The sequence below is a fragment of the Lissotriton helveticus genome, chromosome 3_1, assembly GCF_964261635.1.
Source record: "Lissotriton helveticus chromosome 3_1, aLisHel1.1, whole genome shotgun sequence".
Lineage (NCBI taxonomy): Eukaryota > Metazoa > Chordata > Amphibia > Caudata > Salamandridae > Lissotriton > Lissotriton helveticus.
The window spans coordinates 63,002,569-63,026,483 of NC_136061.1; the positions used below are offsets into that span (position 1 = coordinate 63,002,569).

At 46.3% G+C, this 23,915-nt stretch overlaps 1 protein-coding gene across 1 annotated transcript in view; it reads right to left on the minus strand.

Annotated features, from left to right (window-relative positions):
- PLCD4 (phospholipase C delta 4) overlaps nt 1-23,915 on the minus strand; it is a 244,806-nt gene that overhangs the window by 151,472 nt on the left and 69,419 nt on the right. Inside the window, exon 5 of the mRNA XM_078683514.1 lies at nt 12,824-13,025. Within this exon, the coding sequence (XP_078539640.1) occupies nt 12,824-13,025 (202 nt within the window). The remainder of the gene's footprint in view (nt 1-12,823; nt 13,026-23,915) is intronic.

A 23,915-nucleotide genomic window follows, 5' to 3' on the forward strand; every position in this document is an offset into this window, starting at 1 on the left:
CAGTGCCAGACAGCGTGGGTTTGGTAAGGATGGAGTTTTACAGCGCAAGGAAGAGGCTTTGAACTTTGTGTTGATGTTTATTGATAGAGGTATGTCAGCATCGACTATTTCTAGTAAGTAGGCTGGTTTGGCTTTTTATGGTAAGCTGGTTTGGGATTATGACCCTGCTGTAGGGGATTTGGCAAGGTGAGGTCTGTTGATATAGTTCAGGTTTCAGTCTTGTATGAAGTTTATAAGCAAAACAGTTGCTTCTGAGGTTGATGCAAGCATTGGTAGTTTGTTGTTATTATGATTTTGAAGTGTGGATTTTTCGATTGTGAATGGTTGATATGTTTTTTGGGACTTTCTGCGTTTCTAAGCTTTTGGGTGTTAAGGGCAGTCATGACTTACATTTTCCATAGGTGGTAATGGAGAGCGAGCTATTGAAACTTTTGTTGCTTCAATCGGAAATGGGCGAAAATGCGTTCCACCAGGGCTCACATACCAAAGCGTGTCCAGACCGGCCAGGACGTCGCATCACCGCACACCCCCACCGCAAAGACCACTTCCAGGCGCCATCTGCCAGTGTTGAAAAGGTGGTCCTGACATACTTACGGAGTTGCTCAGACCTGTCGTGGATGCCATAATCGGCCTAATACCCTGCTCAGCACTCCAGGTGCATGTGCACCGCAGGCCATTGTCCGTTGCTGATTGTGTTTTGTGCTGTGAAGAGGTTGCGCAGCCATGTCACCTCAAACAGTTTGGTGGCCCTGAGACGGTGATGGGGAAGATGATGCAGGTCTGACACACCCCACTGCATCTGCATCAGGAATATATCGAATGGACACAATCCAAGACTTTTTCTTCAAATGAGCGCGCTCATCTGTAGTGTCCCAACCCCAGTGCATTGCAACTCACGGACACTTCTGTTTGCATGTTTGCTGTCCTCTGGACTTTCTCTGGCTCAGTCCATGTTGCTTAGCAGTTGTATCTGTTATGCAAGTGTTTTCTGTTTCCGTTGCACTGGTGTCTGATGTTCAGGTGGTTGCCAACACCAGGCAATCCGTGCGGACTGGCTTACACTGGTTGTATGGCATTACAACACAGGCTTTTACCCCGCATGCCATTACAACGCGGGGATTACAACGAAAGTCGTTACTTTAGCTGGAGGGCGCTGGATAGTGGAATAGTTGAATTTTCCATTCCAACTCCAGCCCACATTGATAGTAGGGAAGGTGTTGGATAGAAAATTAAACTATTCCCTATCCAACAGCGCCCTCCAGCGAAAGTCGTTGTAACAACTTTTGTTGTAATCCCTGCGTTGTAATGGCAGTGCGGGGTAATCCCCGCGTTGTCATGGCTGTTCCCCCTTGCACTCACCCCACACACATCCAGCACAGGCATCACTGTATATGTGGCTCTGCCAATAAAAGGCCGGGCGCATGTGCCCGTAGCCAGTTCAACATAATATCTGCATGTGTCCCTCAGGTCTTGTTGTATGCATGGGGCACTGGGCCCTACAACATTACATTGTGCTGTGTACATCGAATGCAGACATGTAACCACAGGCAGCAGGTTGGAACTTGGATATGTAGCTTTGCCGTCACCCACTCAATTCGTAAGGGGAGTGGCCAGGGCCGTCGTATGCAGAGCCATATGGGTGTGTGACTGCTATTTGGACGCACCTGGGCGTGGTTCTGTACTGTGAATGTGCATACGCATGTGTCTCTATGGCAGTGTGGAATCTCCTTAGTGGGGTGTGGGTGGGCCCTGAAGGGTGATAGACACCTACGTATGTGTCCTGGTATGCATTCCATGGGTTCGGACCCCACCCACACCTGTTGGGCCACCTCCTTTTGGCATGCTGACACATGGTATTGGGGTGCCATGGGTGGGTGGGTGAAGTGCTGTGAGCCAGCTGTGCTTGTGGGTGCCTCCTGCTGTGTGGTCTGTTGCAGGCTCGGTGTTCCCCCCTGAGTGGCTTGGCTGGACAGGTCCTGGTGGGGGGGTACGTGAGATATCCATGGGCTGTTGTAGGGCGTCCGGGGCGACGGTGTGGTGGTCCCCTCCGACATCACTTTTGGCTTGTATTCTGTGCTCTGCTAAAGGTGTTGTGTGCCCCCCTGCAATGTGAAGGGGAGGAGCATGTTGACTTTGTGTTGTCATGTATGTTGCCGCATTGTGCTTGTTTGCATGCAGACTGTATAGCAATGAACATTGTGACTGTTTGGGGGGTGCTGGATTCCTCTGCCGGACAGTGTACATTTGGACTACATGACGCATGTGAGGTCGTAGGCGTACATTTCCATTTCACAGTTTCCGTCTCTGTTAGATGTAGTTTGCATGTTTCTGTGCATATGCGTAGCCAGTTCTGTCCTCTGTTCTGCAGTGTCGGCTATGCACGTTGTTCCACGTTGTCGTCAATGTATGGTGTGCTGTTCATGCTATATGTGTGTGCTGCACTGTGCCAAGGGGATCTGGAACATGATCCGGGTGATTGTGGGTGTGCAGTGTGCTACACCTCGTTGTGCATGTATGCCATTGTACCCATCTCCCCGTCACCCTAGTCCCTGTTCGTTGAACCCCCTGTTGATGCTGTGTCAGGTCCTCACGAGCTGTGAACGTACTCCCTACTCCTTGCCCACTCCACACTGATGACTGTTGCCTGGGTTTTCTCCAGCTCCTCCTGTGGCGCTGGACTGCCACCTCCTGTCACCATTGCTGCCTTCCTGTTGACAGCGGGTTGGTGAGGTTCCTTAATTTTGACTCCATCTTACATTTGTCGTCATTTTATGTTGCCTTTACACAGGCTGCATGATTCACGAAGTGTTTCTGCCCTTTGGACTGCAACGTGATGAAAACCCCCTCTGTCCTTGCTCTGAAACCCACCTCAGACACCAGCTGGCCTAACTAATTCTTGTCTGAACTACCTAATCCCTGTATCAACTATCTGTTAGCCTTCAGTATTCTTCTCTTGTCGTATCTTATCTTTTGGCCTTCGCTATTCTCTCCCTGTGTTTTCCTATTCCACAACCTTTTCCTTTGAAGCACGCAAACATGTTGTCCTGCCATTATTGACCGACCTGTAGGTGGTGTAACTGATTCACTTATCGGGTTGGGCAAAAGCACGACTCAAGGGAATGTTCTGGTTACATGATGCATTTTTATTGTGAATGTTTGTCTATTCGCTAATATTTGGCAGATCCTGTATGATCATGTTAGGTATTTTGCATGTTTGCAAAAGCTAGGACTGCCCCTTTCTTTTATGCTTAGTTTGTAACCCTAAGCATATAAAAGGCCTCTGTGTTCTGTACTCTTTAGACTACCTCATTCAGTTGCTACGGCTTCTGCGTGACGTGGCCTCACTTAATTAAGTTTAATAAAGATGTCTTTTCATATTTCAGCTTCTGTGCCAAGTTCTTTATTACCAAGTACCCCTGAGAATGAAGACTTGAGTTTCTTCATTGGTACCTGGTTTCGTTAGTCACTTCATGCCGGCGCCTATTAGCCTCCTGGTTTGGCCTCCTCGGCACTCCGACTGCATTCCAGGTGGTCCACTTGTGGGTCAGTTGCTGGTAGTGTTCTGTCACCTCCGTGACGCTGGTCTTGTTTTCCTGCAGGCTGCACCCAGTCTTCCTCTCCCTCTCCTCCTTTTCCTTCCCCGGCCCCGTTGTTCCTTGCTGGTAGTCTGTGGGGGTTGTGGGGGTCGAGTTGGCCTCTGCACTGGGTCAGGGTGCATCCATGTTGCTTCATGCTTTGGCTTGTTTCTGGCTTTTTGTTTTCTGTGGTTTTTATGGTGCTTTGCCCCACTGACGCGTGGGGTTGGCATGGCTGTGGCTGTTTATCGCTACTTTTTGAACTGCGGTTGGCCTCATCGCCTGTTTTTTTGCATTCGCGTATCACATTTTGTCGGCGTGGCACTGGTTTTCATGTGGACATTTGCCGCGTTATCTGGTGTATATCGCATGGTACCACCGTGTTGTGAATTCCACATTGACACTAGGTTATTTTCTAGCGATGGGCTGTGATGTTGAAGTTGCGTTACGCTACCCATGTGGTAGTTATCACACGTTCTTGTGAATATACCCCTAAATGCAAGCATTTCATTGAATGTCTGTGCAGAGATGAGGGACAATAATAATGCAGATAGATACTTATGATCAGCTCTGTGGATCACTCAAAAGGACTTCATCAATTAGGATAGTACTGTGTTGGGTTCTCTTTGTAGTGGAGATTTCTCGCCCGGAAGAAGGGCCTAAAGGCGCCTTTTATGAATTCCTTTATTATTTTGTGAGGATTGTCATGCAGGTGAGCAGAGATCCCTTGATATGACTGTGAGGTGTACCTTGACTGCATGCCTAAGGCCCAACCGTGCCAGCTGTAACAAGTGTGTCAACATCTGATGAGGTTGAAAGAAGAATAATAAGCGCCCAAAGCGAAACCTTTCCCATTTCGTCGTGTACCTTCTGTTAGTGATCGTGCTCTGGCTGAGGCAAAGATGGCTTTAGAGTCTGCAGGAATGGCTTGGTGTGAGAACTCATGAATTTCAGGAGCCGAAAACTTCAACAATCCTGGGTGAGGAAGAAGGGTATGCCCCTGGTTCATGCTGAGATTTGTTTGTGCTTCTAACTGCATAGGTGGTTCTGCCTGTAGTTGCAGGAAATCCATGGACTGTTAGTGAATGGGCCTCCGTGAGGCAATTCAGATGATACGTCATAGTTCCCTGTTGAGGCTTGTGATACTTTGCAAACTTCAGGAGAGGTGGAAAAGCAAACGCATAAAACCATAACCATGTGATCAGAACTGCACGCTCCCTCAATTCCAGTAGTGGCTATCTGCTGGTAATAAACTGGCTATTCTTGTTTGCCCTGGTTGTACACAGATCTAGGCCCAGGTTTATTATGATTGTGCAGCGGGTTTGCATCACTTTTGTTGCACAGCCCCCGTGCTAAATCCTTTTTGGCATTTACTCTCATGACAGTTAGACAGCTAATGATGTTTCCCCACATTGATGTTCATGTTTGTTACATCCCCTTTGGCTGTCTACTCTTGAAGATGAGCACCACCCATCCATCCATTGAGGCATCCATGGTTAAGACTTAGGGCCTGCTTTAGAGATTGGCGAATGGGTACTCCATCACAAACGTGACCAATATCCTGTCCACCTTATTACAAGTGCAGTTGGATATAATGCACTTGTAATAAGACGGAGGGGATACCCATCATGTTTCTGAAGGACTAACCTTTCTGCCAAACTCCAGATCAGATGCTAAATCAATTCGTGGAAGAGGATATGATAGCTCTACTTCCGTGTTCTTCATTGACGTTCTCCTCGGAGAGCCTTTTTCATTGTCGCTGTTACCTGAATTTGGTTATCGATAGAGGCATAAATTTGTGCACATTGATTAGTTAGTTCCTACTGTATCGACAAAAGAGTATAGGTCATATGCAAGACAACGTCATACATAGTGATCTTTTCAGCTGGCATACCCTAACATTGTGTGGGTTTTGAATCTAATGCCAACGCCGCTAGACTCGCTCATCGGTCTTGAAGTGATACACCTTTGCCTCGTCTGCGTCTAGGAGTGGCCTCCGGAAAAGAACTGTGCGAGAGGGGAGCAGAGACAAATTTCTCTTTATTGAGTGTGAGAGCTAATCTTTGGGACATCCGGATACTGACTGTGTTGTTCGTGTCTACCTTAAATAAGCCTTTGATCAACCAAACGGCGAGATATGGATACACCTGGTGACCCATGCATCATAGGTTTGCTGCCACTGATGCCATACACCCTAGGAATATCCTGGGACCATGATTGGCCTTCACAATGGAGTGCAGGGCTTTTACTGGTCATCTTTATAACACACACGCACGCACACACTCATACTCACACACACACACACTGTGCCCAATTGGACAGGGCCACTCTTTCGTCTTCTCACAGGGGTTGCCAAAACCTATTAAGTGAGCCACATGGTAAATAACAACAGGCAACACCCGGGGCTTCCAGCATGGGTCCCGGAGGCTAAATCCATGCCAGGTGTTTGGAATATTGACATAATATATATTTGCAAACACTGAAGCCAAATAGAAGTTAATTACACAGTGATTGTTCATCCTGAAATCTGCCCTCCTGGAACTACACTCCACACCTCTGGTATGCAGTGCTTCAGTCACCCTCTCATGGTTTCTCACTCCCACCACATAGGACCCGATTCACAGAACTAACTTAAGACAAAATCCTAAACTTACTACCATTTTGGTATTCACAGAAGGCACTTGCTCATTTCGGTATTCACAGAAGTTAGGAGTCCTAACTTTAAGACTACTAAATGCCTTCTGTGAATACCAAAAGTCTTAAAGTTAGGATTTTTCTCAGTTTAGGAGTAGTAGCGTTAGGACCCCTAACTTAAGGACTCCTAAATGCCTTGTGTGAATACCGAAAGTCTTAAAGTTAGGGTTTTTAGGTCAGTTTAGGAGTTGTAAAGTTAGGACTCCTAACTTAAGGACTCCTAAGTGCCTTCTGTGAATACCAAAATGGTAGTAAGTTTAGGATTTAGTCTTAAGTTAGTTCTGTGATTCGGGCCCATAGTGTTTAAATGCAGAGCACAGCAACCTCTGTAGTATGCCTGCCAGCTCCTCATTCTTCTAGATCCATTGCTTCTCTAAACCTTGCAGTCTTACAATCCTAAATTCTCTTCTCTGTATTTCTTCCTCCCCTGCAGACGGCTTTCCTTTAAGTAAACATTGCTCACTGTGCCTGAGGCCTGGCACTTATGTGAGGCTTCTGCTCATACTTTTTTCTGTAAATGTTTACAATTTTTTGTAGGTCCGAGATGCAGATATATATGGCCACCATAAGACGTTTTTCACAAGTGTCAATCTTCTTTCTACTTAAGCACTTTAAGTCCTTTTTGATGTATCCATTACAGTGCCCTCCTTGAAGAGTTAAGCTGTGTGGGTTCAGTTATGTTAGTTTCAAAGAACACCAAAACACTTGATCGATAATAACACATGATGATGTTCTGGTCCTAACCACTGGAAGGAAGGAAGGTGAATGGCATGTCACTCTAGAATACAGTCAATGACTGTGAATTGTGCGTACTTCGAACTCGCCATACTGACGGTATGATAGTTATGTGTCCAGGAGACCACAACGTTTCTACTTGCTGCCTTGTTTGCACAACACGACTCATGAAGCTGGATCAATCTCATGCACAATTCCTGCTTAAGTTTGCTTCGCATTCTAATATCCTTTCTGCTCTTCCTCTCATTTTCTGCCAGAAAATCCGTTGTCCAACCACTCTTCGCTTCGAGGTTGGACTATGCAAACGCTCTGTATCTGGGACTACCTGATTGCACCATACATATGCTGTGTATCTGGGATTACCGAACTAGACTATGCAAATGCTGTGTATCTTGGATTACCGAACTAGACTATGCAAAAGCTCTGTATCTGGGACTACCTGATTGCACCATGCAAATGCTGTGTATCTGGGATTACCGAACTAGACTATGCAAAAGCTCTGTATCTACGGCTACCCGACTACCCGATCGAAAGACTTCAGGTGGCCCATACCACGCCAGCCCGCCTTCTTCTCAAACTTCCTCCAGGATTGCATGTGTTCCTCCATCCACGTGCCCTCCACTGGCTCCCGGTGAGTAAGAGGATTTGGTTTAAAGCTCTGGATTTAGTCCACAAAGCGTTTCGCCACACAGAAAAAGGTTACCTGAGGGCCAGAATTAGCTTTTACCTCCCCTCCAGGAGGATCACTGACATAATATCGACGTCACAAATATCGAGATACACAAATATTGAGTAAAAAATATCGAGTGACAAAATATCGACTCCCTATCTACAAACAGGTAAGCACCAAAATATCGACTCCAAAATATCGACTTACAAAAATATAGACTGTCAAAATATCGATTTTTTTAAATGTCTTAAAATTAAGTTAAAACTAATATAGTAATAAATATATTTAATATAAACTTAGAAATAATTATTTTAATAATTTAATTTTAATAAATAATTTCTATAATTGAAAACATTATATCACCAAAAAAATACATATATATATATATATATATATATATATATATATATATATATATATATATATATATATATATAGATATATAAAAACATATTATTAAATAAACATATATAACATTTTTAGCGTAGCATAGAAAATGGTTAAAATTTATTGTAACAACTATAGTGAGTTCAACATTAGCAAAAGTGTTGAATAGCGTAGAGGTAAAATTTACTATTCCCACTCCAGTGGGTGCAACAGTAGGGAAAGCGCTGGATAGTGTAGGGGTTAAAATTACTATTCCCACTCCAGGGATGTATGACGTTACAACGCATACTTTTACAACACCTACCATTACATCAAAACTTTTACAACACAAAAACTTTTACAACTCATACATTTACATGTAATTTTACTTTATTTTTACAAAGTACCCCTGTACCCCAAAAACCCTAAACTGACCCTGAACCCTAACAATACCCCTTTACCCAAAAACTGAAAACTGACCCTGAACCCTAAAAATACCCTTTTACCCAAAACCTGAAAACTGACCCTGAACCCTAAAAATACCCCTTTACCCAAAAACTGAAAACTGACCCTGAACCCGAAAAATACCCCTTTACCCAAAAACCCAAACATATAACATTTTAAAAATAATTATATACTTAGCAATACTTACGTTGTAATGGTATGCGTTGTAAAGGTATCTGCGTTGTAAAAACATGCTTTGTAAATGTATGCATTGTAAAAGTTTTTGCGTTGTAAAAGTTTCGTTGTAATGGTAGTGCATAGTAAAAGTTGCGTTGTAAACGTTGCATACCCACTCCAGTGGGTGCAACAGTAGGGAAAGTGTTGTATAGCGTAGGGGTTAAAATTACTATTCCAACTTCAGAGAGTGCAATAATAGGGAAAGTAAATACTTCACAAATAGATATAAATAACATAAATAGTAATATCAATTACAAATAAATAAAATATTTTACTTGTGTATAAAAAATATTAAATATTTATTTATAAATACAAAATAAAATTATTTAATTTTAAAAATTGCCTACTCATACTAATTAATTACCTATTAACAATAAATTATTTTACAATTTAACAATTAATAAATTAATTTTAATTACCAATTATATTTTAATTAATTACCAATTAATACATAATTAACAATTAATTATAAATAAATATCTATAAATAATTAAAAAAATGTAATTAATTATAATTAAATTACTTCCCACCCTATTCCCCTATAAACCCACAACCCGCTACAGAAAATAAATTACTAAAATTAAAATATTTATCAATTAATCAATTATAATTAATTACCAATTATATTTTAATTAATTAACAATTAATGATTAATTAACAATTAATTCTAAATAAATATCAATAAATAAATTAACATATTTAATTAATTGTAATTAAATTACTTCCCACCCGTTTCCCCTATAAACCCACAACCCGCTACAGAAAATAAATTACTAAAATTAAAATATTTATCAATTAATCAATTATAATTAATTACCAATTATATTTTAATTAATTACCAATTAATAAATAATTAACAATTAATTCTAGGGGGAGGAGCCAAGATGGCGATCGGAACAGTCGCATAAACGCCTCGCTCCGGGATCCCTTCCTCCCCGCCACCTATCCTGTCCTTAATCCTGTTCGGGGTGTTCCGAATTCGGTTACCAAGGAAGAGCCTTCACTTACCGTCCTTTTCCGGGGCTCTGGCGTGCAGTGGTTTCTGCGTTCTGCCCTTGATGCCGTGCTGGCCTTCCTGGCCCTGACGCCGGGGCCTCGAGTGCTGTGCCTGCCCGGAGGTGTTCGGAGTGCCGGTGGCCCGGAACCGGTGGAGAGACCTGATGATGGGAGCCTGAGAGCCGCGAGCCGGAAACGCCGGAGCGGACCCACCCCCATGGTGGGCCGCCTTGCATGCCCGATTGCCCGCCTGCCCGAAGAAGAGAAGCCGCGCTGTCCGGCACCCCTCGGGTGAGAATCCCACTCCTGTTGATTGTCCCGCCTGGGATCCGGTGCAGGGCTCCCCCGAGTGTTGAGGGGAGCACGCCCGTTCTTCTGGTGACTCTCCTTTCTCCGCCGAGCGCCATCCGCTGCGGATCGGCCGTGTGTCCTGGGGCCTCCGGTGCTCCTGGTGGACTTGGAGGCGGATGCGACAGTGGCGGCGGGCGTTGTGCTCAAAATGGCGGATGGCCCCCGGAGTGCCTTTCTCCTGGAGACGGGGTAGTTGCTGCATTTGCTCTCACCAAACCTCGTTTGATTTGGGCGGCCCCTACACGGAGTGCTGTCTTGTTTGCCCTGGCTGCTCTGCGGATCGACATGTCCTTGAAATGCCGGGACTTGGAATTGCGGATCGCCGCCATGGTTGCTCCGCCATTTTGTGACGCGGTGTCGTCTCCCCGAGTTGATATGGTTGAAACTTCTCCAGCTGCCGTGCTGGGATCTCCGGCTGGGTGTTCGATTCCATGGGATCAAGTGGACCCGGTGCCGATGCTGCAGTGTTTCCTACATCCTGATCTCTTTGCTTCGTGCTGGACAGCTCAGATATTGTGCTTGGCCACGTGGATCTTTGAGGTACTTTTGCATTCTGACTGCTGCCGAGTTTTCCTGGTTGCTTCTTGTTGGCTGGGACGGTGTTCCGCGAAGATCCCACTTGCTTTCCCTGACTGGTATGGACATACTGTATCATGCTGTTTCTTGGCCGTGGCGGGATCTGGCAGCTTGGCTCTTCGTAGAAGTGGACAGGGGTGATTGTGCCTGGGAGCCTGCGGGACCTTTCTTTTGTTAAATGACAGCTCCGGGCCTCCTTAGCTGGACAGTTCCTGTCTTCATCCTTTGTGTAGGCTTTTCTCAGTATCCTTTTTGACCTCGATTAGTGATCTGTTGTTGCGGGTGGGGTGGTGTTCTGTATTTCGATCGCCGGCTCCTCTCCTCTTTCATCCTTCTTTTTCCTCTCCTTCTCCTTCTTTCTCTTTTCTCTTTCTTCGTTATTACTCCCTTTCTCTCTCTTCTATATTTCGGGTGACTCTGGGCGACAGGCACGCTGTTTAGTGGGGTAGGCCATAGCCATTACAGTGATGTAGGGTGGGGGGGTTGTTTGTTATTTTAGTTTGTTTTATTCTATGGACCCTTTTTGCCTTTTTCTAGGGGGTGGGCTATGTCCCTTGGTTTTTACTCCTTCGTTTCGTAAGTGTCTGCACTTTCTCCTTTTTCGGGGCGGGAGGGCTGACTATGTGGCGTCCAACTTATTTGTTTGCTATGATTTGTCCTTTATTTTTGACTTTTATGGGCATAGGATGTCTCTGGGCTTCGCCCTACTGTGGTTGATTGATTGCGTGGGGGGCTATATCCCTCCCGCCCCCCCCCTCTTTTTCTGTATATGTTGCATGACACCCTGGTAGATATGGTTGCTGCCTCCTCTATAAATCATAAAATGAAACCTTTCTTCTCCTGGCGCTTACTGTGTAACGACTATTCCACGTCTATCCTGTATTCATTCTACCGTACACATTGATGTTGCTCCTTTTTGAATCTCCTGATTTTGCGGCCGGCCCCTGTGGTTGTAGGCCTGCGCTTGTACTTATACGTGTCTCTCAATAAAGGTTTTAAAAAAAAAAAAAAAAAAACCAATTAATTCTAAATAAATATCAATAAATAAATTAACATATTTAATTAATTATAATTAAATTACTTCCCACCCTATTCCCCTATAAACCCACAACCCGCTACAGACTTATATTACACAAAAAATAAAAATTATTATTAACTTACCTTAAATTCAATATTTTTGTTGGCTATATTATGTCTAGTCGATATTATGTCCATTCTATATTTTTGATTCGATATTATGTCCATTCTATTCGATATTAATTTTCTCTAGTCGATATTTTTGTTGTCTATATTATGTCTAGTCGATATTATGTCCATTCTATATTTTTTACTCGATATTCTGTCCAGTCGAAATAAAAGACTCGATATTATGAGTGCACACCCTCCAGGAACCTGCAACCTGCTAGTAGCCTATGGGCTTGGAGTCCCAAAATTCACCTTTTTCTATCTGGGGTCATCCTCATGTAATAAGCTCCCTCTTGAACTCCGCCAGTGGAATCAATTTCCATATTCTGAAAAAGACTGAAAACATGGCTGTTCACAAAAGAACAGACTCTACCTGTGAGGTGAGCTCCGGGACACTCCTAGGCGTACCTATGTGTTATATAAAAGTTTGGATTCATTCATTCAGTCATTTTGCAGCTTTCTGTTACATAGAGGCATTATTTCCTGGTATAAAGCTACCCACATACCAATGCTCAGTAACGCCTTACTTTGTAACCCCCTCCCTCTATGGTCTCCAACATACAGGATCACCTACTTTTCAGCACCCACACTGGCCCCCACCTCTATAAAAACACACTCCGCTGTTCATAAACACCACTCAGTGGAAGTGGTGTGGCGCAGCGGCCAGGGCGACTGACGCTGGACGCTGGGGATCACGGTTCGATCCCAGCTCCGGGGGCAGGGGTCTGCCCAGCACCATGTGACTCTGGGCAATAGCTCGCTTAATCTTCCCGACGGCCCCCATCGCCTTGACACCTTCAGGTAATTGTTCGCGCTTTACAAATACTGGACATTTTACTCACTCACAACCTACAACTCTCATGTCCTACTCACAGGTCTTCAAAGCCTTCTTGGCTCTGAGGAAGAGTTCCACCACACTTCGTTGGCACGCGCCTTCTTCTGTGGCGCCTCACCTGCAACCCTTTGCAACAGGACCACACACTCCTCTGCTCACCTGATGTAGCCCTCGATAGTGCTCAGGCCCCGTAGCTGGTCCTCGATCAGGTACGTGTTGTGCGAGGAGGAGATGAAGTAATGACACAGGGGCTGCGTCATGTCCTGGTAGAGCTTTCGGTGTTCCTGGTTGAAGATGTTGCCTTGGCGAGAGTGCAGGTAGGCCAGAAACCCATCAGCACTCATGGCGCGAAGCTTCTTGGCTGCAAAAGAAAGACATTGCACTGACTGTGGGTCAGATAGGCAGAGAGGGGCACCAGCTGCACAAGACCCCGAGTTTAAAGCAGTTTTGGGGTTTCTAATTTCAGAACTTTGTCAGGGACCCAATATTTAACCCTTCCATGCTGCCGTCGGCCATTGGCCGACGGCAACGCTACCTCGCTGGTGCTGCCGTCGGCCAATGGCCGACGCGGCCCCACCCGTTTTGCGGAACTGCCGCACTGCCGCAAAACGGGCGGCGCATGGGAGGGGTTAAAGAGCTATTATTATGGGGGGCCCACTACTCCATCTGTATCTGGGTCCCAGTAGTACATCAGCATCAGGGTATCAGTACTACATTGGCATCAGGGTACCAGTACTATAATGGCATCAGGGTCCTAGTACTACATTGGCATCGGGGTCCTCAGTACGATGCTGGCATCGGAGTCTCAGTCTTCGACTGGTCGGGTTGAGGCTTACTGACAGCGCTGTGTGGGCCAGCAGCAGCCCATGCAGGTAAAACCAGTGGGGCCAGGTTGGGGGCGATTCGACAGAGGACCACAAGGGAAAATTGAATAAATAATTAATTTTTCCCTCGTCATTATATGTTGAAATAAGCACCACCACCCCCTCCTGGCCCCCCGGCTCTTACCTGCACGGGCCTTGTATTAGAGCTCTGTGAGGCCCCAGCATTAGATCTAGATCAAGTTTCGAGTATTATAGGTGTATGAGGCTCCTAGTACTGGAATAACAGTATATTGAGGCTGCTGATGAAGCTGTATGGATGACCCTGTAATCAGTGCTTAATTTGTTTAAAAAAAAAAATGTGCCAAGGCTCTCATCAGGAGGCCACAGCAGCTTGCACCACACATGACCCCTGCTATGCTGCCAATGATAGTAACAACACAACTACAAACCACCACAGTCCTAACAACACAACCACAAACCACCACAGTCCTACAAGTGTGACAATTCGGACTATTTCAGGCTATAAGAATGGCTTGGGAGGCAGGTAATAGTCAATTTTAATGTTATGTTATGGTATTTAAATTTATATCTAGGCGTGACAGCTACCCAAAAGGGTTTCCCGGCACCAGGAGGAAGCGACAGAAGAAAGGGGGGTAGAACTTACTGATTAAAATCCAAGAGAATTAAGAACAAGCATTTGCAATGCAATAGGTCTCGCAATAGGAAAGTTTGAGCTTTTGGTATTTGTGAGAAGTTGGCCTGATGTGCAGTGCTCACTATTCTAGTGATCACTATATATCAGTCCAAACAACCCTTATTGATGATTGGTTGTAAGTCAACCTTATAGACCAGCTATCCTAGTAGCATGGATACGAGCAGTCTAAGGCTAAGACTCTAGAGGGCGTGTTAAGCCAGCTGTTTTACCATCACATTACCCCTTGAACACCCAGTGAAAGGACACCACACAAGTGTTATGAAAATAAACAATGTATTTATTGGAATCACAACAACCCTGTACTCTTTATGAGGACAGGGTGCTAAGCACACAACAAAACTCTTATGAAAATACTTAAGTTAGCACGTTATATACAAATGCCCGAGGGGCACGAAAAACCATATACTCTAAAAGTGGAATGCGAATTACTAGCAGGTAAGTAACAGTACTAATAGGCTTTGGAATCGCTAGGACTTGACTAGGGAATCGTTAGATTACTACTAGGAGACCCAGGGGACTCGGGTGCAGAGTGTGCACTCTCACGCGGGATGCGGGACAAAGTCTATGGGAGCTAGAATTCACAAAGTTAGTGTTCACGGGCGAACCCGACCTGGTAGGGAGAAAACGACAGTGGATCCTGACCCTTGGATAGTGAGGCTATGCTGGGACACCGAAGTGCCGAAGTTACCTAGCCCAGGGGCTGCAGCTGCATAGGTCTGAAAAGACGTCGGGAATCCTCGTGCCGGACCAGGAGCCTGGAAGGAAGAAGTTGCTGGCAGGCGACCAGTGAAGAAAAGTTCGATGGATCCAAGCCTGGATCAAGGAAGAAGGAAACCTGAAAGCAGAGGGGACCAAGTTCTTGAATCACTAGCCAGTGATTAAGTGGGCACCAGGATGGCACCGGGCGAAGTCACCGCAGTCAGGTGAGTGGGCGCTGCTGGGCTCTGCAGTCTCTCGGACCAGGAGGCGTTGTCGGCGACCAGGATGGAGGTGCGAGCTGTCCCACGAAGGTTCTTGCTGTCGACGTCGCTGGACCCAGGATTGGGCAACAAGTCTTGGCAAATGCAAGGCCCACGCGGTGGACCTAAAATGGCGTCTTAGCCGGACCAGGAGGGTCCAGGGTACTTCTCCGATGGAGGGAAGCAAGGGCCAGTCTGGAGCAACCAGACCAGCAGCAGTGTTGTCGTCGGGCGTCGTTCGGAAGGCCACAAGCCAGCGGGCTAGTAGCCAAACAACGCGGTGAGCAGCAAAAAGCAGAAGGGCCCCACGCCGATCGTGGAGATGCTGGGGGGCTGCTCTTCGGTGCTGGAGCTGCTCAGGGTGGGGGCTTCTCGGACCCCAAAGCACTCACCAGGAAATTACTCGGTGGGCTTGCTGTGCAGAAGTCGTGCAGTCTTGGCGATGGCCGGTCCCTCGAGGTCTTGTCGCACCCACGGTTCTCAGCTGTGCTGTAGAGGTGGGTAGAGGTCAGAGGTGCCAGGGAAGCCGGGTCTCGTCGAGCTGGGCAGTCGGATTCCGGAGGAAGGACGTGCAGCAGACCGCAGTGTTCTTGGATGGTGCCTTTTTTTTATTTATTTTTTTTATTTGTTTTCTTGTAAAGCGCAGGAATTCGATCTCCGAAGAGATATCTCCGCGCTGTGTTGTTTTGAAGATAAGTGAGAGCAGGAGGATTGTGTGACTTAGCTAGGGTTGCTGGGTGGGAAACAGATACGTTTTCAGATATTTTCTGAAGGTAGCAAGATTGGAGTTCTGTCTTATGAAAAGGGGTAGTGAATTCCATAAGGTAGGACCTCTGAATGCTAGAGCTCGGCCTCCCTGTCTTTCTCTTCTGATCCTAGGGATCTGCAGCAGGACTTGATTTTCAGATCTTAATGATCTACCTGGCTGATACAGTTGGAAATTTTCATTTAGGTACCTAGGGCCAGTACCATACAAGCATTTGTGGATGGTACAACAAATCTTGAATAGCACTCTCTGGCGAATTGGGAGCCAATGTAGTTTGCTCAGTAAAGGATGTGAGGGAGATCTCGCAGGGGCATTGAGGATCAATCTAGCAGCAGTATTCTGAACAACCTGCAATCTCTTCAGCTGTTCTGTATTAGCGGAAATAAGCAATCCGTTGCAGTAGTCTACCCTACTCATGACTAGGGTTTGTACGAGTGTTCTCCGGTGATGGTCAGCTAAGTATGGGAACACCCTTCTGAGTAGGCCAATGACTCTCATGCAGGTTCCTGTAACCTGTGTAGCGTGGTCTTTTAGTACCAGGGATTGATCTAACTTAACGCCCAGATTTTTCACGCTTTCCTTAGGACAAGGAGCTGTACCCAATTCTGGGGGCCACCACTCAGGTGTCCAAAGGAGTGGTGCATTCCCAAAAAGCATGACCTCCGTCTTGCCCACATTACACTGTAGGCAATTGGAGGTCATCCATCCAGCAATGGCTCTCATTCCAGCAGCAAAGGAGTTCCTTACTGTAGAGGTCATGTTTTGGAATGGGAACAATAGCTGGGTGTCGTCTGCATAGGATATTGGTATAAACCCAAATTTCCTTGCGACCTTCGCCAGGGGGGCCACATACACATTAAATAATGTGGGGCTTAGACATGAGCCCTGTGGAACCCCCTTAGTGAGCTCTCTAAAGATGGAGTAGTGAGAGCCCAGGCGAACATTTTGGGATCGGTTGGAAATGAAGCTTTTCAACCAAGATAGAGCAGTTCCTTGCACTCCTACTCCCTTCAGACGACTGATCAAGGTGTCATGAGACACCGTGTCGAAGGCAGCGGACAAATCTAATAGCACCAGAATCATAGAGCCTCCCCTATCCTGTGCCATTCGGATGGTATTGGTCACTGAAAGGAGAGCTGATTCCGTGCTATGATTTGGTCTGAAACCAGATTGAGAGGGGTCCAGACCGTCCGCTGCCTCGATGAATTTAGAGAGATGGATGTTAACGTGTCTCTCAGTCATCTTACTGATGTGGGGTAGGAGGGATATGGGACGCAGATTATTGAGGTCTGACCAAGGTAACGTGGTGTTTTTACGGATGGGGTTCACGACCGCCATTTTCCAATCGTGGGGAATTCTGCCTTCCCTAAGGGAGATATTGATCAGTGCTCTAAGGCTTGGGGCAAGAATGCTGCCCAATGGCACAGCCACCGAAGCTGGTAATAAGTCAGTCGGTGATCCGGATTTAATTGATTTAAGGAGCACTTCTACTTCAGCATGACTAATTTCTGGAATTGAGGTCAGAATGAGCCCACATATTCCATTTTGGGTGGGTTCATCTTTGAGACTGTCTATGTCATCTCTATTGTTATAAGAGGTTTTGGTGATTTTGTTATAGATTAGGTCTATCTTTTTCTCAAAAAACATAGAGATGTCATCACATAAGTTTTGGTTGAAATCATCTGGGCTCTCACAAGCCGTAGGCTTGACAAAGGATTGTATGACTCTAAACAATTCCCGAGTGGAATTTCCTGCCTCCGTAATTTGAGAGTCAAGTTTATTCCTCCGAGCTTTCCTTATGTTCTTAAGGTAGTTAGAGTGGGCTTCTAAATAAAGTGTTTTACTCATCGGAGTGTGGATTTTTCTCCATTTTTTCTCTAAGTTCCTACATCTCTGTTTTTCGACTCTCAATTCCTCAGTGTACCAAATTTCTGACTTTGGTCTAATACGTTGTTTATGTAATTCTAGTGGTGCAATTTGGTCAATGGCCACTAATAGTGATTTGTTAAATTTGGCCAATCCACTATCAATGTTATCTTCTTCAAGAAAATTTGGTTCTTTCCATATATGTTGAAGTGCCTCAGGAGTTATTTTGTGCCATTTTCTTTTCCATGTGGGTGGGAGAGGTTTTTGGAGCCGAGGGTGTGAGCCAAATAATTGGAAGGGTAATAGGTAATGGTCTGACCAGTAGACAGAGGTTGGTGAGCTACAAGTTAACCTAGAACAGTTAGTTAAAATTAGGTCTAATGTGTGGCCTCCTATGTGTGTCGGGCCATTGTTTTGAATTTTTAGTCCTAAACTGGATAAATCATCCAGTAGGGATCTGGCATCGGGATTATTAGAAACATCAACATGAATGTTGAAATCTCCGAGGAGAATAAGATCTTCATTGGTTCTAAGGTATGGAGCCAGTAATTCCATAAGATTTAAAGAAAAATCCTGACAGGAGCCAGGAGGGCGATATAATAGTGCCCCTTTCCACTGTGACTTGTGGGAGGAGGAGAATCTAAAAATCATTATTTCCATCTGGTTGTTGCTACTCTGGTCAAGTATTGAGACCTTTAGATTGTCTTTGTAGACAACAGCTACCCCACCTCCAGTTTTAATCAGTCGGTCTAAATGCAGAATCTTATACCCGGAAGGTATTGCTAACATGATTGTGGGAATGGTATGAGGTTTGAGCCAAGTTTCAGTGAGAAAACAGATGTCAGGCAGCTCAGAATTGATAAGGTCCCACAATTGAAGATGGTGTTTAGGTAATGAACGTATGTTCAATAGAAAGCATTTAAGTACTGGGGACCCTTTCCTAGTAGCATTAGTGATATGGTCTATCTTATCAGCTACAGTTGGAGAGGAAGTCCGAGCAGGCAGTTTAGTCACAGTTATAGAGTCCGCATTAGTGGGGAGATCTCTAGTTGGGCATATAATAGTAGTCTGAAAGTGGCAGTTAATGCAGGAAAAAGGACCTTCAAAATTAGGCCACGTGTCCCGTATGCATGTCTCAGTGGAGATATTGTTTAAACAGAGTAGGGTTTCTTTGGAATAACGTAAAGTAGAGCTGACCTGAGTTGTAAGTGAACCAGGAATCTGCGCCATGCCCCTTGTCCCGTCCTGTCGCGGACGGGCGCAGACGGGCTTTTCTTCGGCGCTTCTTAGGCGCGCTCGTAGGCGCCCCCTGCGCGCAACCGCTGCGCGTTTGTAGGGGGGCGTTGCTAAATAGCCCTGAGGGCGGTGACCGCTAGAGCGCTGACCTCCGCTCTAGCGGAAGTGTGAATTATGCTGCCTGGTTCTTACCTGGCCGCCCTCCGCTCTACGGCAATATTTGCCGAGTCGGACCGGGGCGGACAGGCTCCAATATTGAACCAGACAATGCGGGGGAGAGTGTCAGGAATTTTAAGCAAGTACAGGTTATGATTGCGGATATATTTAAGGTGCCTGCGGATGCAGGGTGACTACTCCTTAGCCACAAGGGAGAATCTTGAGGAAGAAATCGTGAAGTCCTTTCGGGGAAAGTGGTATCTTGATTCCAAAGATGATCTGATTTGGAAGGGGGCCAGTCTCTACCTTTATCTTGGAAAAGGGGGCTGGGACGCGACTAAGTCCTGCCCTAGGGGTGGGACCAGGAGGGGGGTGGTTACACCCACTTCCTTGGCGGGCTTTTCCCCAGCACAGGGTCTGGAGTGTCCCTGGAACTGGTTTAAGCCAGCCTATGCACAGTGAGCACCGGGGTGCCACGTGCAGTCACCTTCCTCTGAAGCCCTGCCTACCTACAATACACAAAACCCTGTCTGGGACGGTGCTGGCACCGCCCCTGGCAGGAAACCCTTTGTCCTTATCTCCTGCTCTGGGAGGACTCCCAGCAGCAGGAGGGCAGACTTGTGTCTCGGTGGCAGCATCCATTTTGTGGATGCTAAGTCTCTGTCTGACTTTTAACCGGGTTATAGGTTACATGCATGTCGTGTCCCTCTAGAAGGGTGGAATGCTAACCCCGTCGCCAGAATTGGCGAGGGGTTAGTATTCCAATTCGTATGACACCTTACTCGACATGTTTTGATAAAGCGATACCAGAGTTGGCATTTAACCGCGAGGATTATAATGCACTTAAGAGTATATGGTATGCGATATCATGGAAACGGCTAAGGGATAGATCCCGAAAGCCGCAGACAGGCTCAGCTCATGCCAGAACACCATCTCACACGATTCCAAGCACTCTGCCTTCAGGATTGTTAAGGCCTGCCATAGGAGTGACTGATAGGAGATCTGTGTGTCCATTTGAGGGTTAGATATAGGTATACTATATCTAAAGCAAAGGGTGAGTACACCACCTTGCCCCAGCTGTCGTGCAGCCAGTTGTGTCAGTTTTAGTTAGTCAATCCAGGGGTGGCACAATACATGCTTCAGCCCCTGGGAGACTTCTGGGTGCACCTCAGCCCTGGGTACAGGGACTTGGAGAGGGCCCAGTGCCAATTCAGTACCTGAGTACAATTTGGATAGAGAGAACAGCTAGGCTGTGGGTCTGATTAGCAGGCCCACAGCCAGGGGAAGTCGTAAACCAGTGCAGCAAAAAGCAAAAATCTGGGTGATCATAGGTTTGCAGACCCTACTCTCCTACGTGACCCCCCCCCCCCCAAACTTTGGGACAATAAACTAACCTTGACCAGGTGAGTCTTCTTGCTCTAAGTGGAAATACCTGGAGAGCCCATCAGCATTGCTGTGATCAGTACCAGGTCTATGCTCCACTGTAAAATCCATCCCCTGTAGGGAAATGGACCACCTAAGCAGTTTGGGGTTTTCACCCTTCATCTGATTTAGCCACAAGAGGGGCTTATGGTCTGTCTGAATGGTGAAGTGAGTGCCAAACAAGTAGGCCCTCAGCTTCTTCAGGGCCCAGACCACAGCAAAGGCCTCCCTCTCAATAGCTGACCAATTTTTCTCTCTGGGTGTCAACCTTCTACTAATGAAAGCAATAGGCTGATCATTACCATCAAAATTCAGTTGAGACAGAACAGCCCCCACACCCAACTCAGACGCATCTGTTTGGACAATGAATGGCTTGGAGTAATCTGGACTCTTTAGGATAGGTGCTGTGCACATGGCCTGCTTTAGGTCATTGAATGCTTTCTGACAGCTTGCTGTCCACTGAACTTTCTTTGGCATCTTTTTGCTTGTCAGGTCATTAAGGGGGGTCACTATGGACCCATAATTTCTGACAAACTTTCTGTAGTAACCAGTCAGGCCCCAGAAAGCTCGAACCTGAGTTTGGGTGATTGGGGGAGCCCAGTCCTTGATGGCCTGTATTTTACTCTCCAATGGCTGAACCTGGCCTCCACCTACAAGGTGGCCCAGGTATACACTCTTACACAAAAATGACCTGCCCCTAGTGAGCTCTATGGCTACAAGGAATTTATCTTGTGGCCGAAGAAATGTATACCTTCTGACCCCACAGTTTGCACTTCGTTGCAGGTTTAAGTATGGCAATATTGCCTGTATGTGTGTGTTAGATGGCTCAACCGCCCGCTGCGTGTGCCCCTATCTTCCTGTCGTGAAAAAAAAGGGGGAGGGAAGGTTGACAGTGCCTCACGGGAGCAACACCAAGGGGAGGATTCTATCAGACTGGTACTCGCCTGATTCCTCGCTTCTCATCATCAGCTACTGTCAACCCCAAAAGAAAATGGGAGAAAAATAAAGATAAGGAAAGTGCATTTAGGTCAAACAACCAACAAGTGTTGTATGTGCGTGAACCCCAGTGTGATGTATCCGTGCCTCAAATCGTGAACCATTGGTTGACTTTTAACAGAATGAGCTAACAGCACAGAATAAAGTCAAGAGTTGCCAGTTAGTCTCACTCTTTTTAATGTGGTATATTTGTTGTTCACGATTTGAGGCACGGATACATCACACTGGGGTTCACGCACATACAACACTTGTTGGTTGTTTGACCTAAATGCACTTTCCTTATCTTTATTTTTCTCCCATTTTCTTTTGGGGTTGACAGTAGCTGATGATGAGAAGCGAGGAATCAGGCGAGTACCAGTCTGATAGAATCCTCCCCTTGGTGTTGCTCCCGTGAGGCACTGTCAACCTTCCCTCCCCCTTTTTTTTCACGACAGGAAGATAGGGGCACACGCAGCGGGCGGTTGAGCCATCTAACACACACATACAGGCAATATTGCCATACTTAAACCTGCAACGAAGTGCAAACTGTGGGGTCAGAAGGTATACATTTCTTCGGCCACAAGATAAATTCCTTGTAGCCATAGAGCTCACTAGGGGCAGGTCATTTTTGTGTAAGAGTGATTAGAGTGGGGGGCGGCCTGCTTCCTATCCCCCTAAGGCTCCTGTTTGTTGAGAAGGCCCAGGTATACAACCTGTGTCTGCCCTATCTGGCACTTTGTGGCCTTGATAGTGAGGCCTGCCTTTTGCAGAGCCTCTAACACTTTCCTCAGGTGGACCAGGTGATCCTCCCAGGTGGAGCTAAAGACAGCAATATCGTCCAGATATGCTGCACAGAAGTCATCCAGCCCAGTGAGGACTTGATTCACCAACCTTTGGAAGGTGGCAGGTGCATTTTTCAATCCAAAGGGCATTACCACAAATTGATAATACCCACCAGGGGTAGAAAATGCTGTCTTCGGTTTGGCCTCCTCAGCTAACCTGATTTGCCAATACCCAGCTGTCAAATCAAATGTACTTAAGAATTTGGCAGAAGCCAATTTATCTATAAGTTCATCTGCTCTTGGAATTGGGTGGGCATCAGTCTTAGTGACTGCATTGAGGCCTCTGTAGTCTACGCAAAACCTCATCTCTCTCTTACCACCCTGGGTGTGAGGCTTTGGCACTAGAACTACTGGGCTAGCCCAAGGGCTATCTGAGGGCTCAATGACTCCCAGTTCCAACATTTTCTGCACTTCAGTTTTGATGCAGTCTCTAACATGATCAGGCTGTCTGTAGATTTTACTCTTGACAGGCAGACTGTCTCCAGTGTCAACATCATGGGTACACCAATCAGTTTGGCTGGGTGTCAGAGAGAACATATGTCTGAAGGATTGCAGAACTTGCCTGCAATCCTGTTGCTGATGTTCAGTGAGGCTGCCACAAAAGACAACACCATCAACTGATCCATCATCAGGATTCTGAGTGAGCAGGTCTGGGAGAGGGTCACTCTCTTCCTCCTGTCCCTCATCTGTGGCCATGAGCAAGCTCATGTCCTTCCTGTCAACATATGCCTTGAGCCTGTTAACATGGAGCACTCTGAGAGGGCTCCTGGGAGTTCCAAGGTCCACCAAGTAGGTAACCTCTCCCTTTTGCTCAATGATGGTGTGGGGCCCAGACCATTTGTCTTTCAGAGCTGCTGGGGCCACTGGCTCCAGCACCCACACCTTCTGTCCTGGCTGGTACACAGTCAGAACAGCCTTTTGGTCATGCCAAGCTTTTTGAAGTTCTTGGCTGGCCTCAAGGTTTTTGGATGCCTTTTCCATATACTCAGCCATCCTGGAGCGGAGACCAAGTACATAGTCCACTATGTTGGTTGCAGGCTTTTTGAGAGGTCTCTCCCATCCTTCCTTCACCAAACACAGGGGTCCTCTTACAGGATGCCCATACAGAAGCTCAAAAGGGCTGTAGCCAACCCCCTTCTGTGGGACCTCTCTGTAAGCAAACAAGAGGCAGGGGATCAGGACATCCCATCTTCTCCTAAGAGTTTCAGGTAGTCCATGAATCATCCCTTTGAGGGTCCTGTTGAATCTCTCAACAAGCCCATTGCATTGTGGATGATAGGGTGTGGTGAACTTGTAGTTCACACCACACTCTTTCCACATGGCAGTCAGATATCCTGACATGAAGTTTGTACCTCTGTCAGAAACGACCTCCTTTGGAAAACCCACTCTGGAGAACACTCCAACTAGGGCTCTTGCCACCACAGGAGCTGTGGTGGTCCTCAGGGGAATAGCTTCAGGATACCTGGTGGCATGGTCCACCACCACCAGTA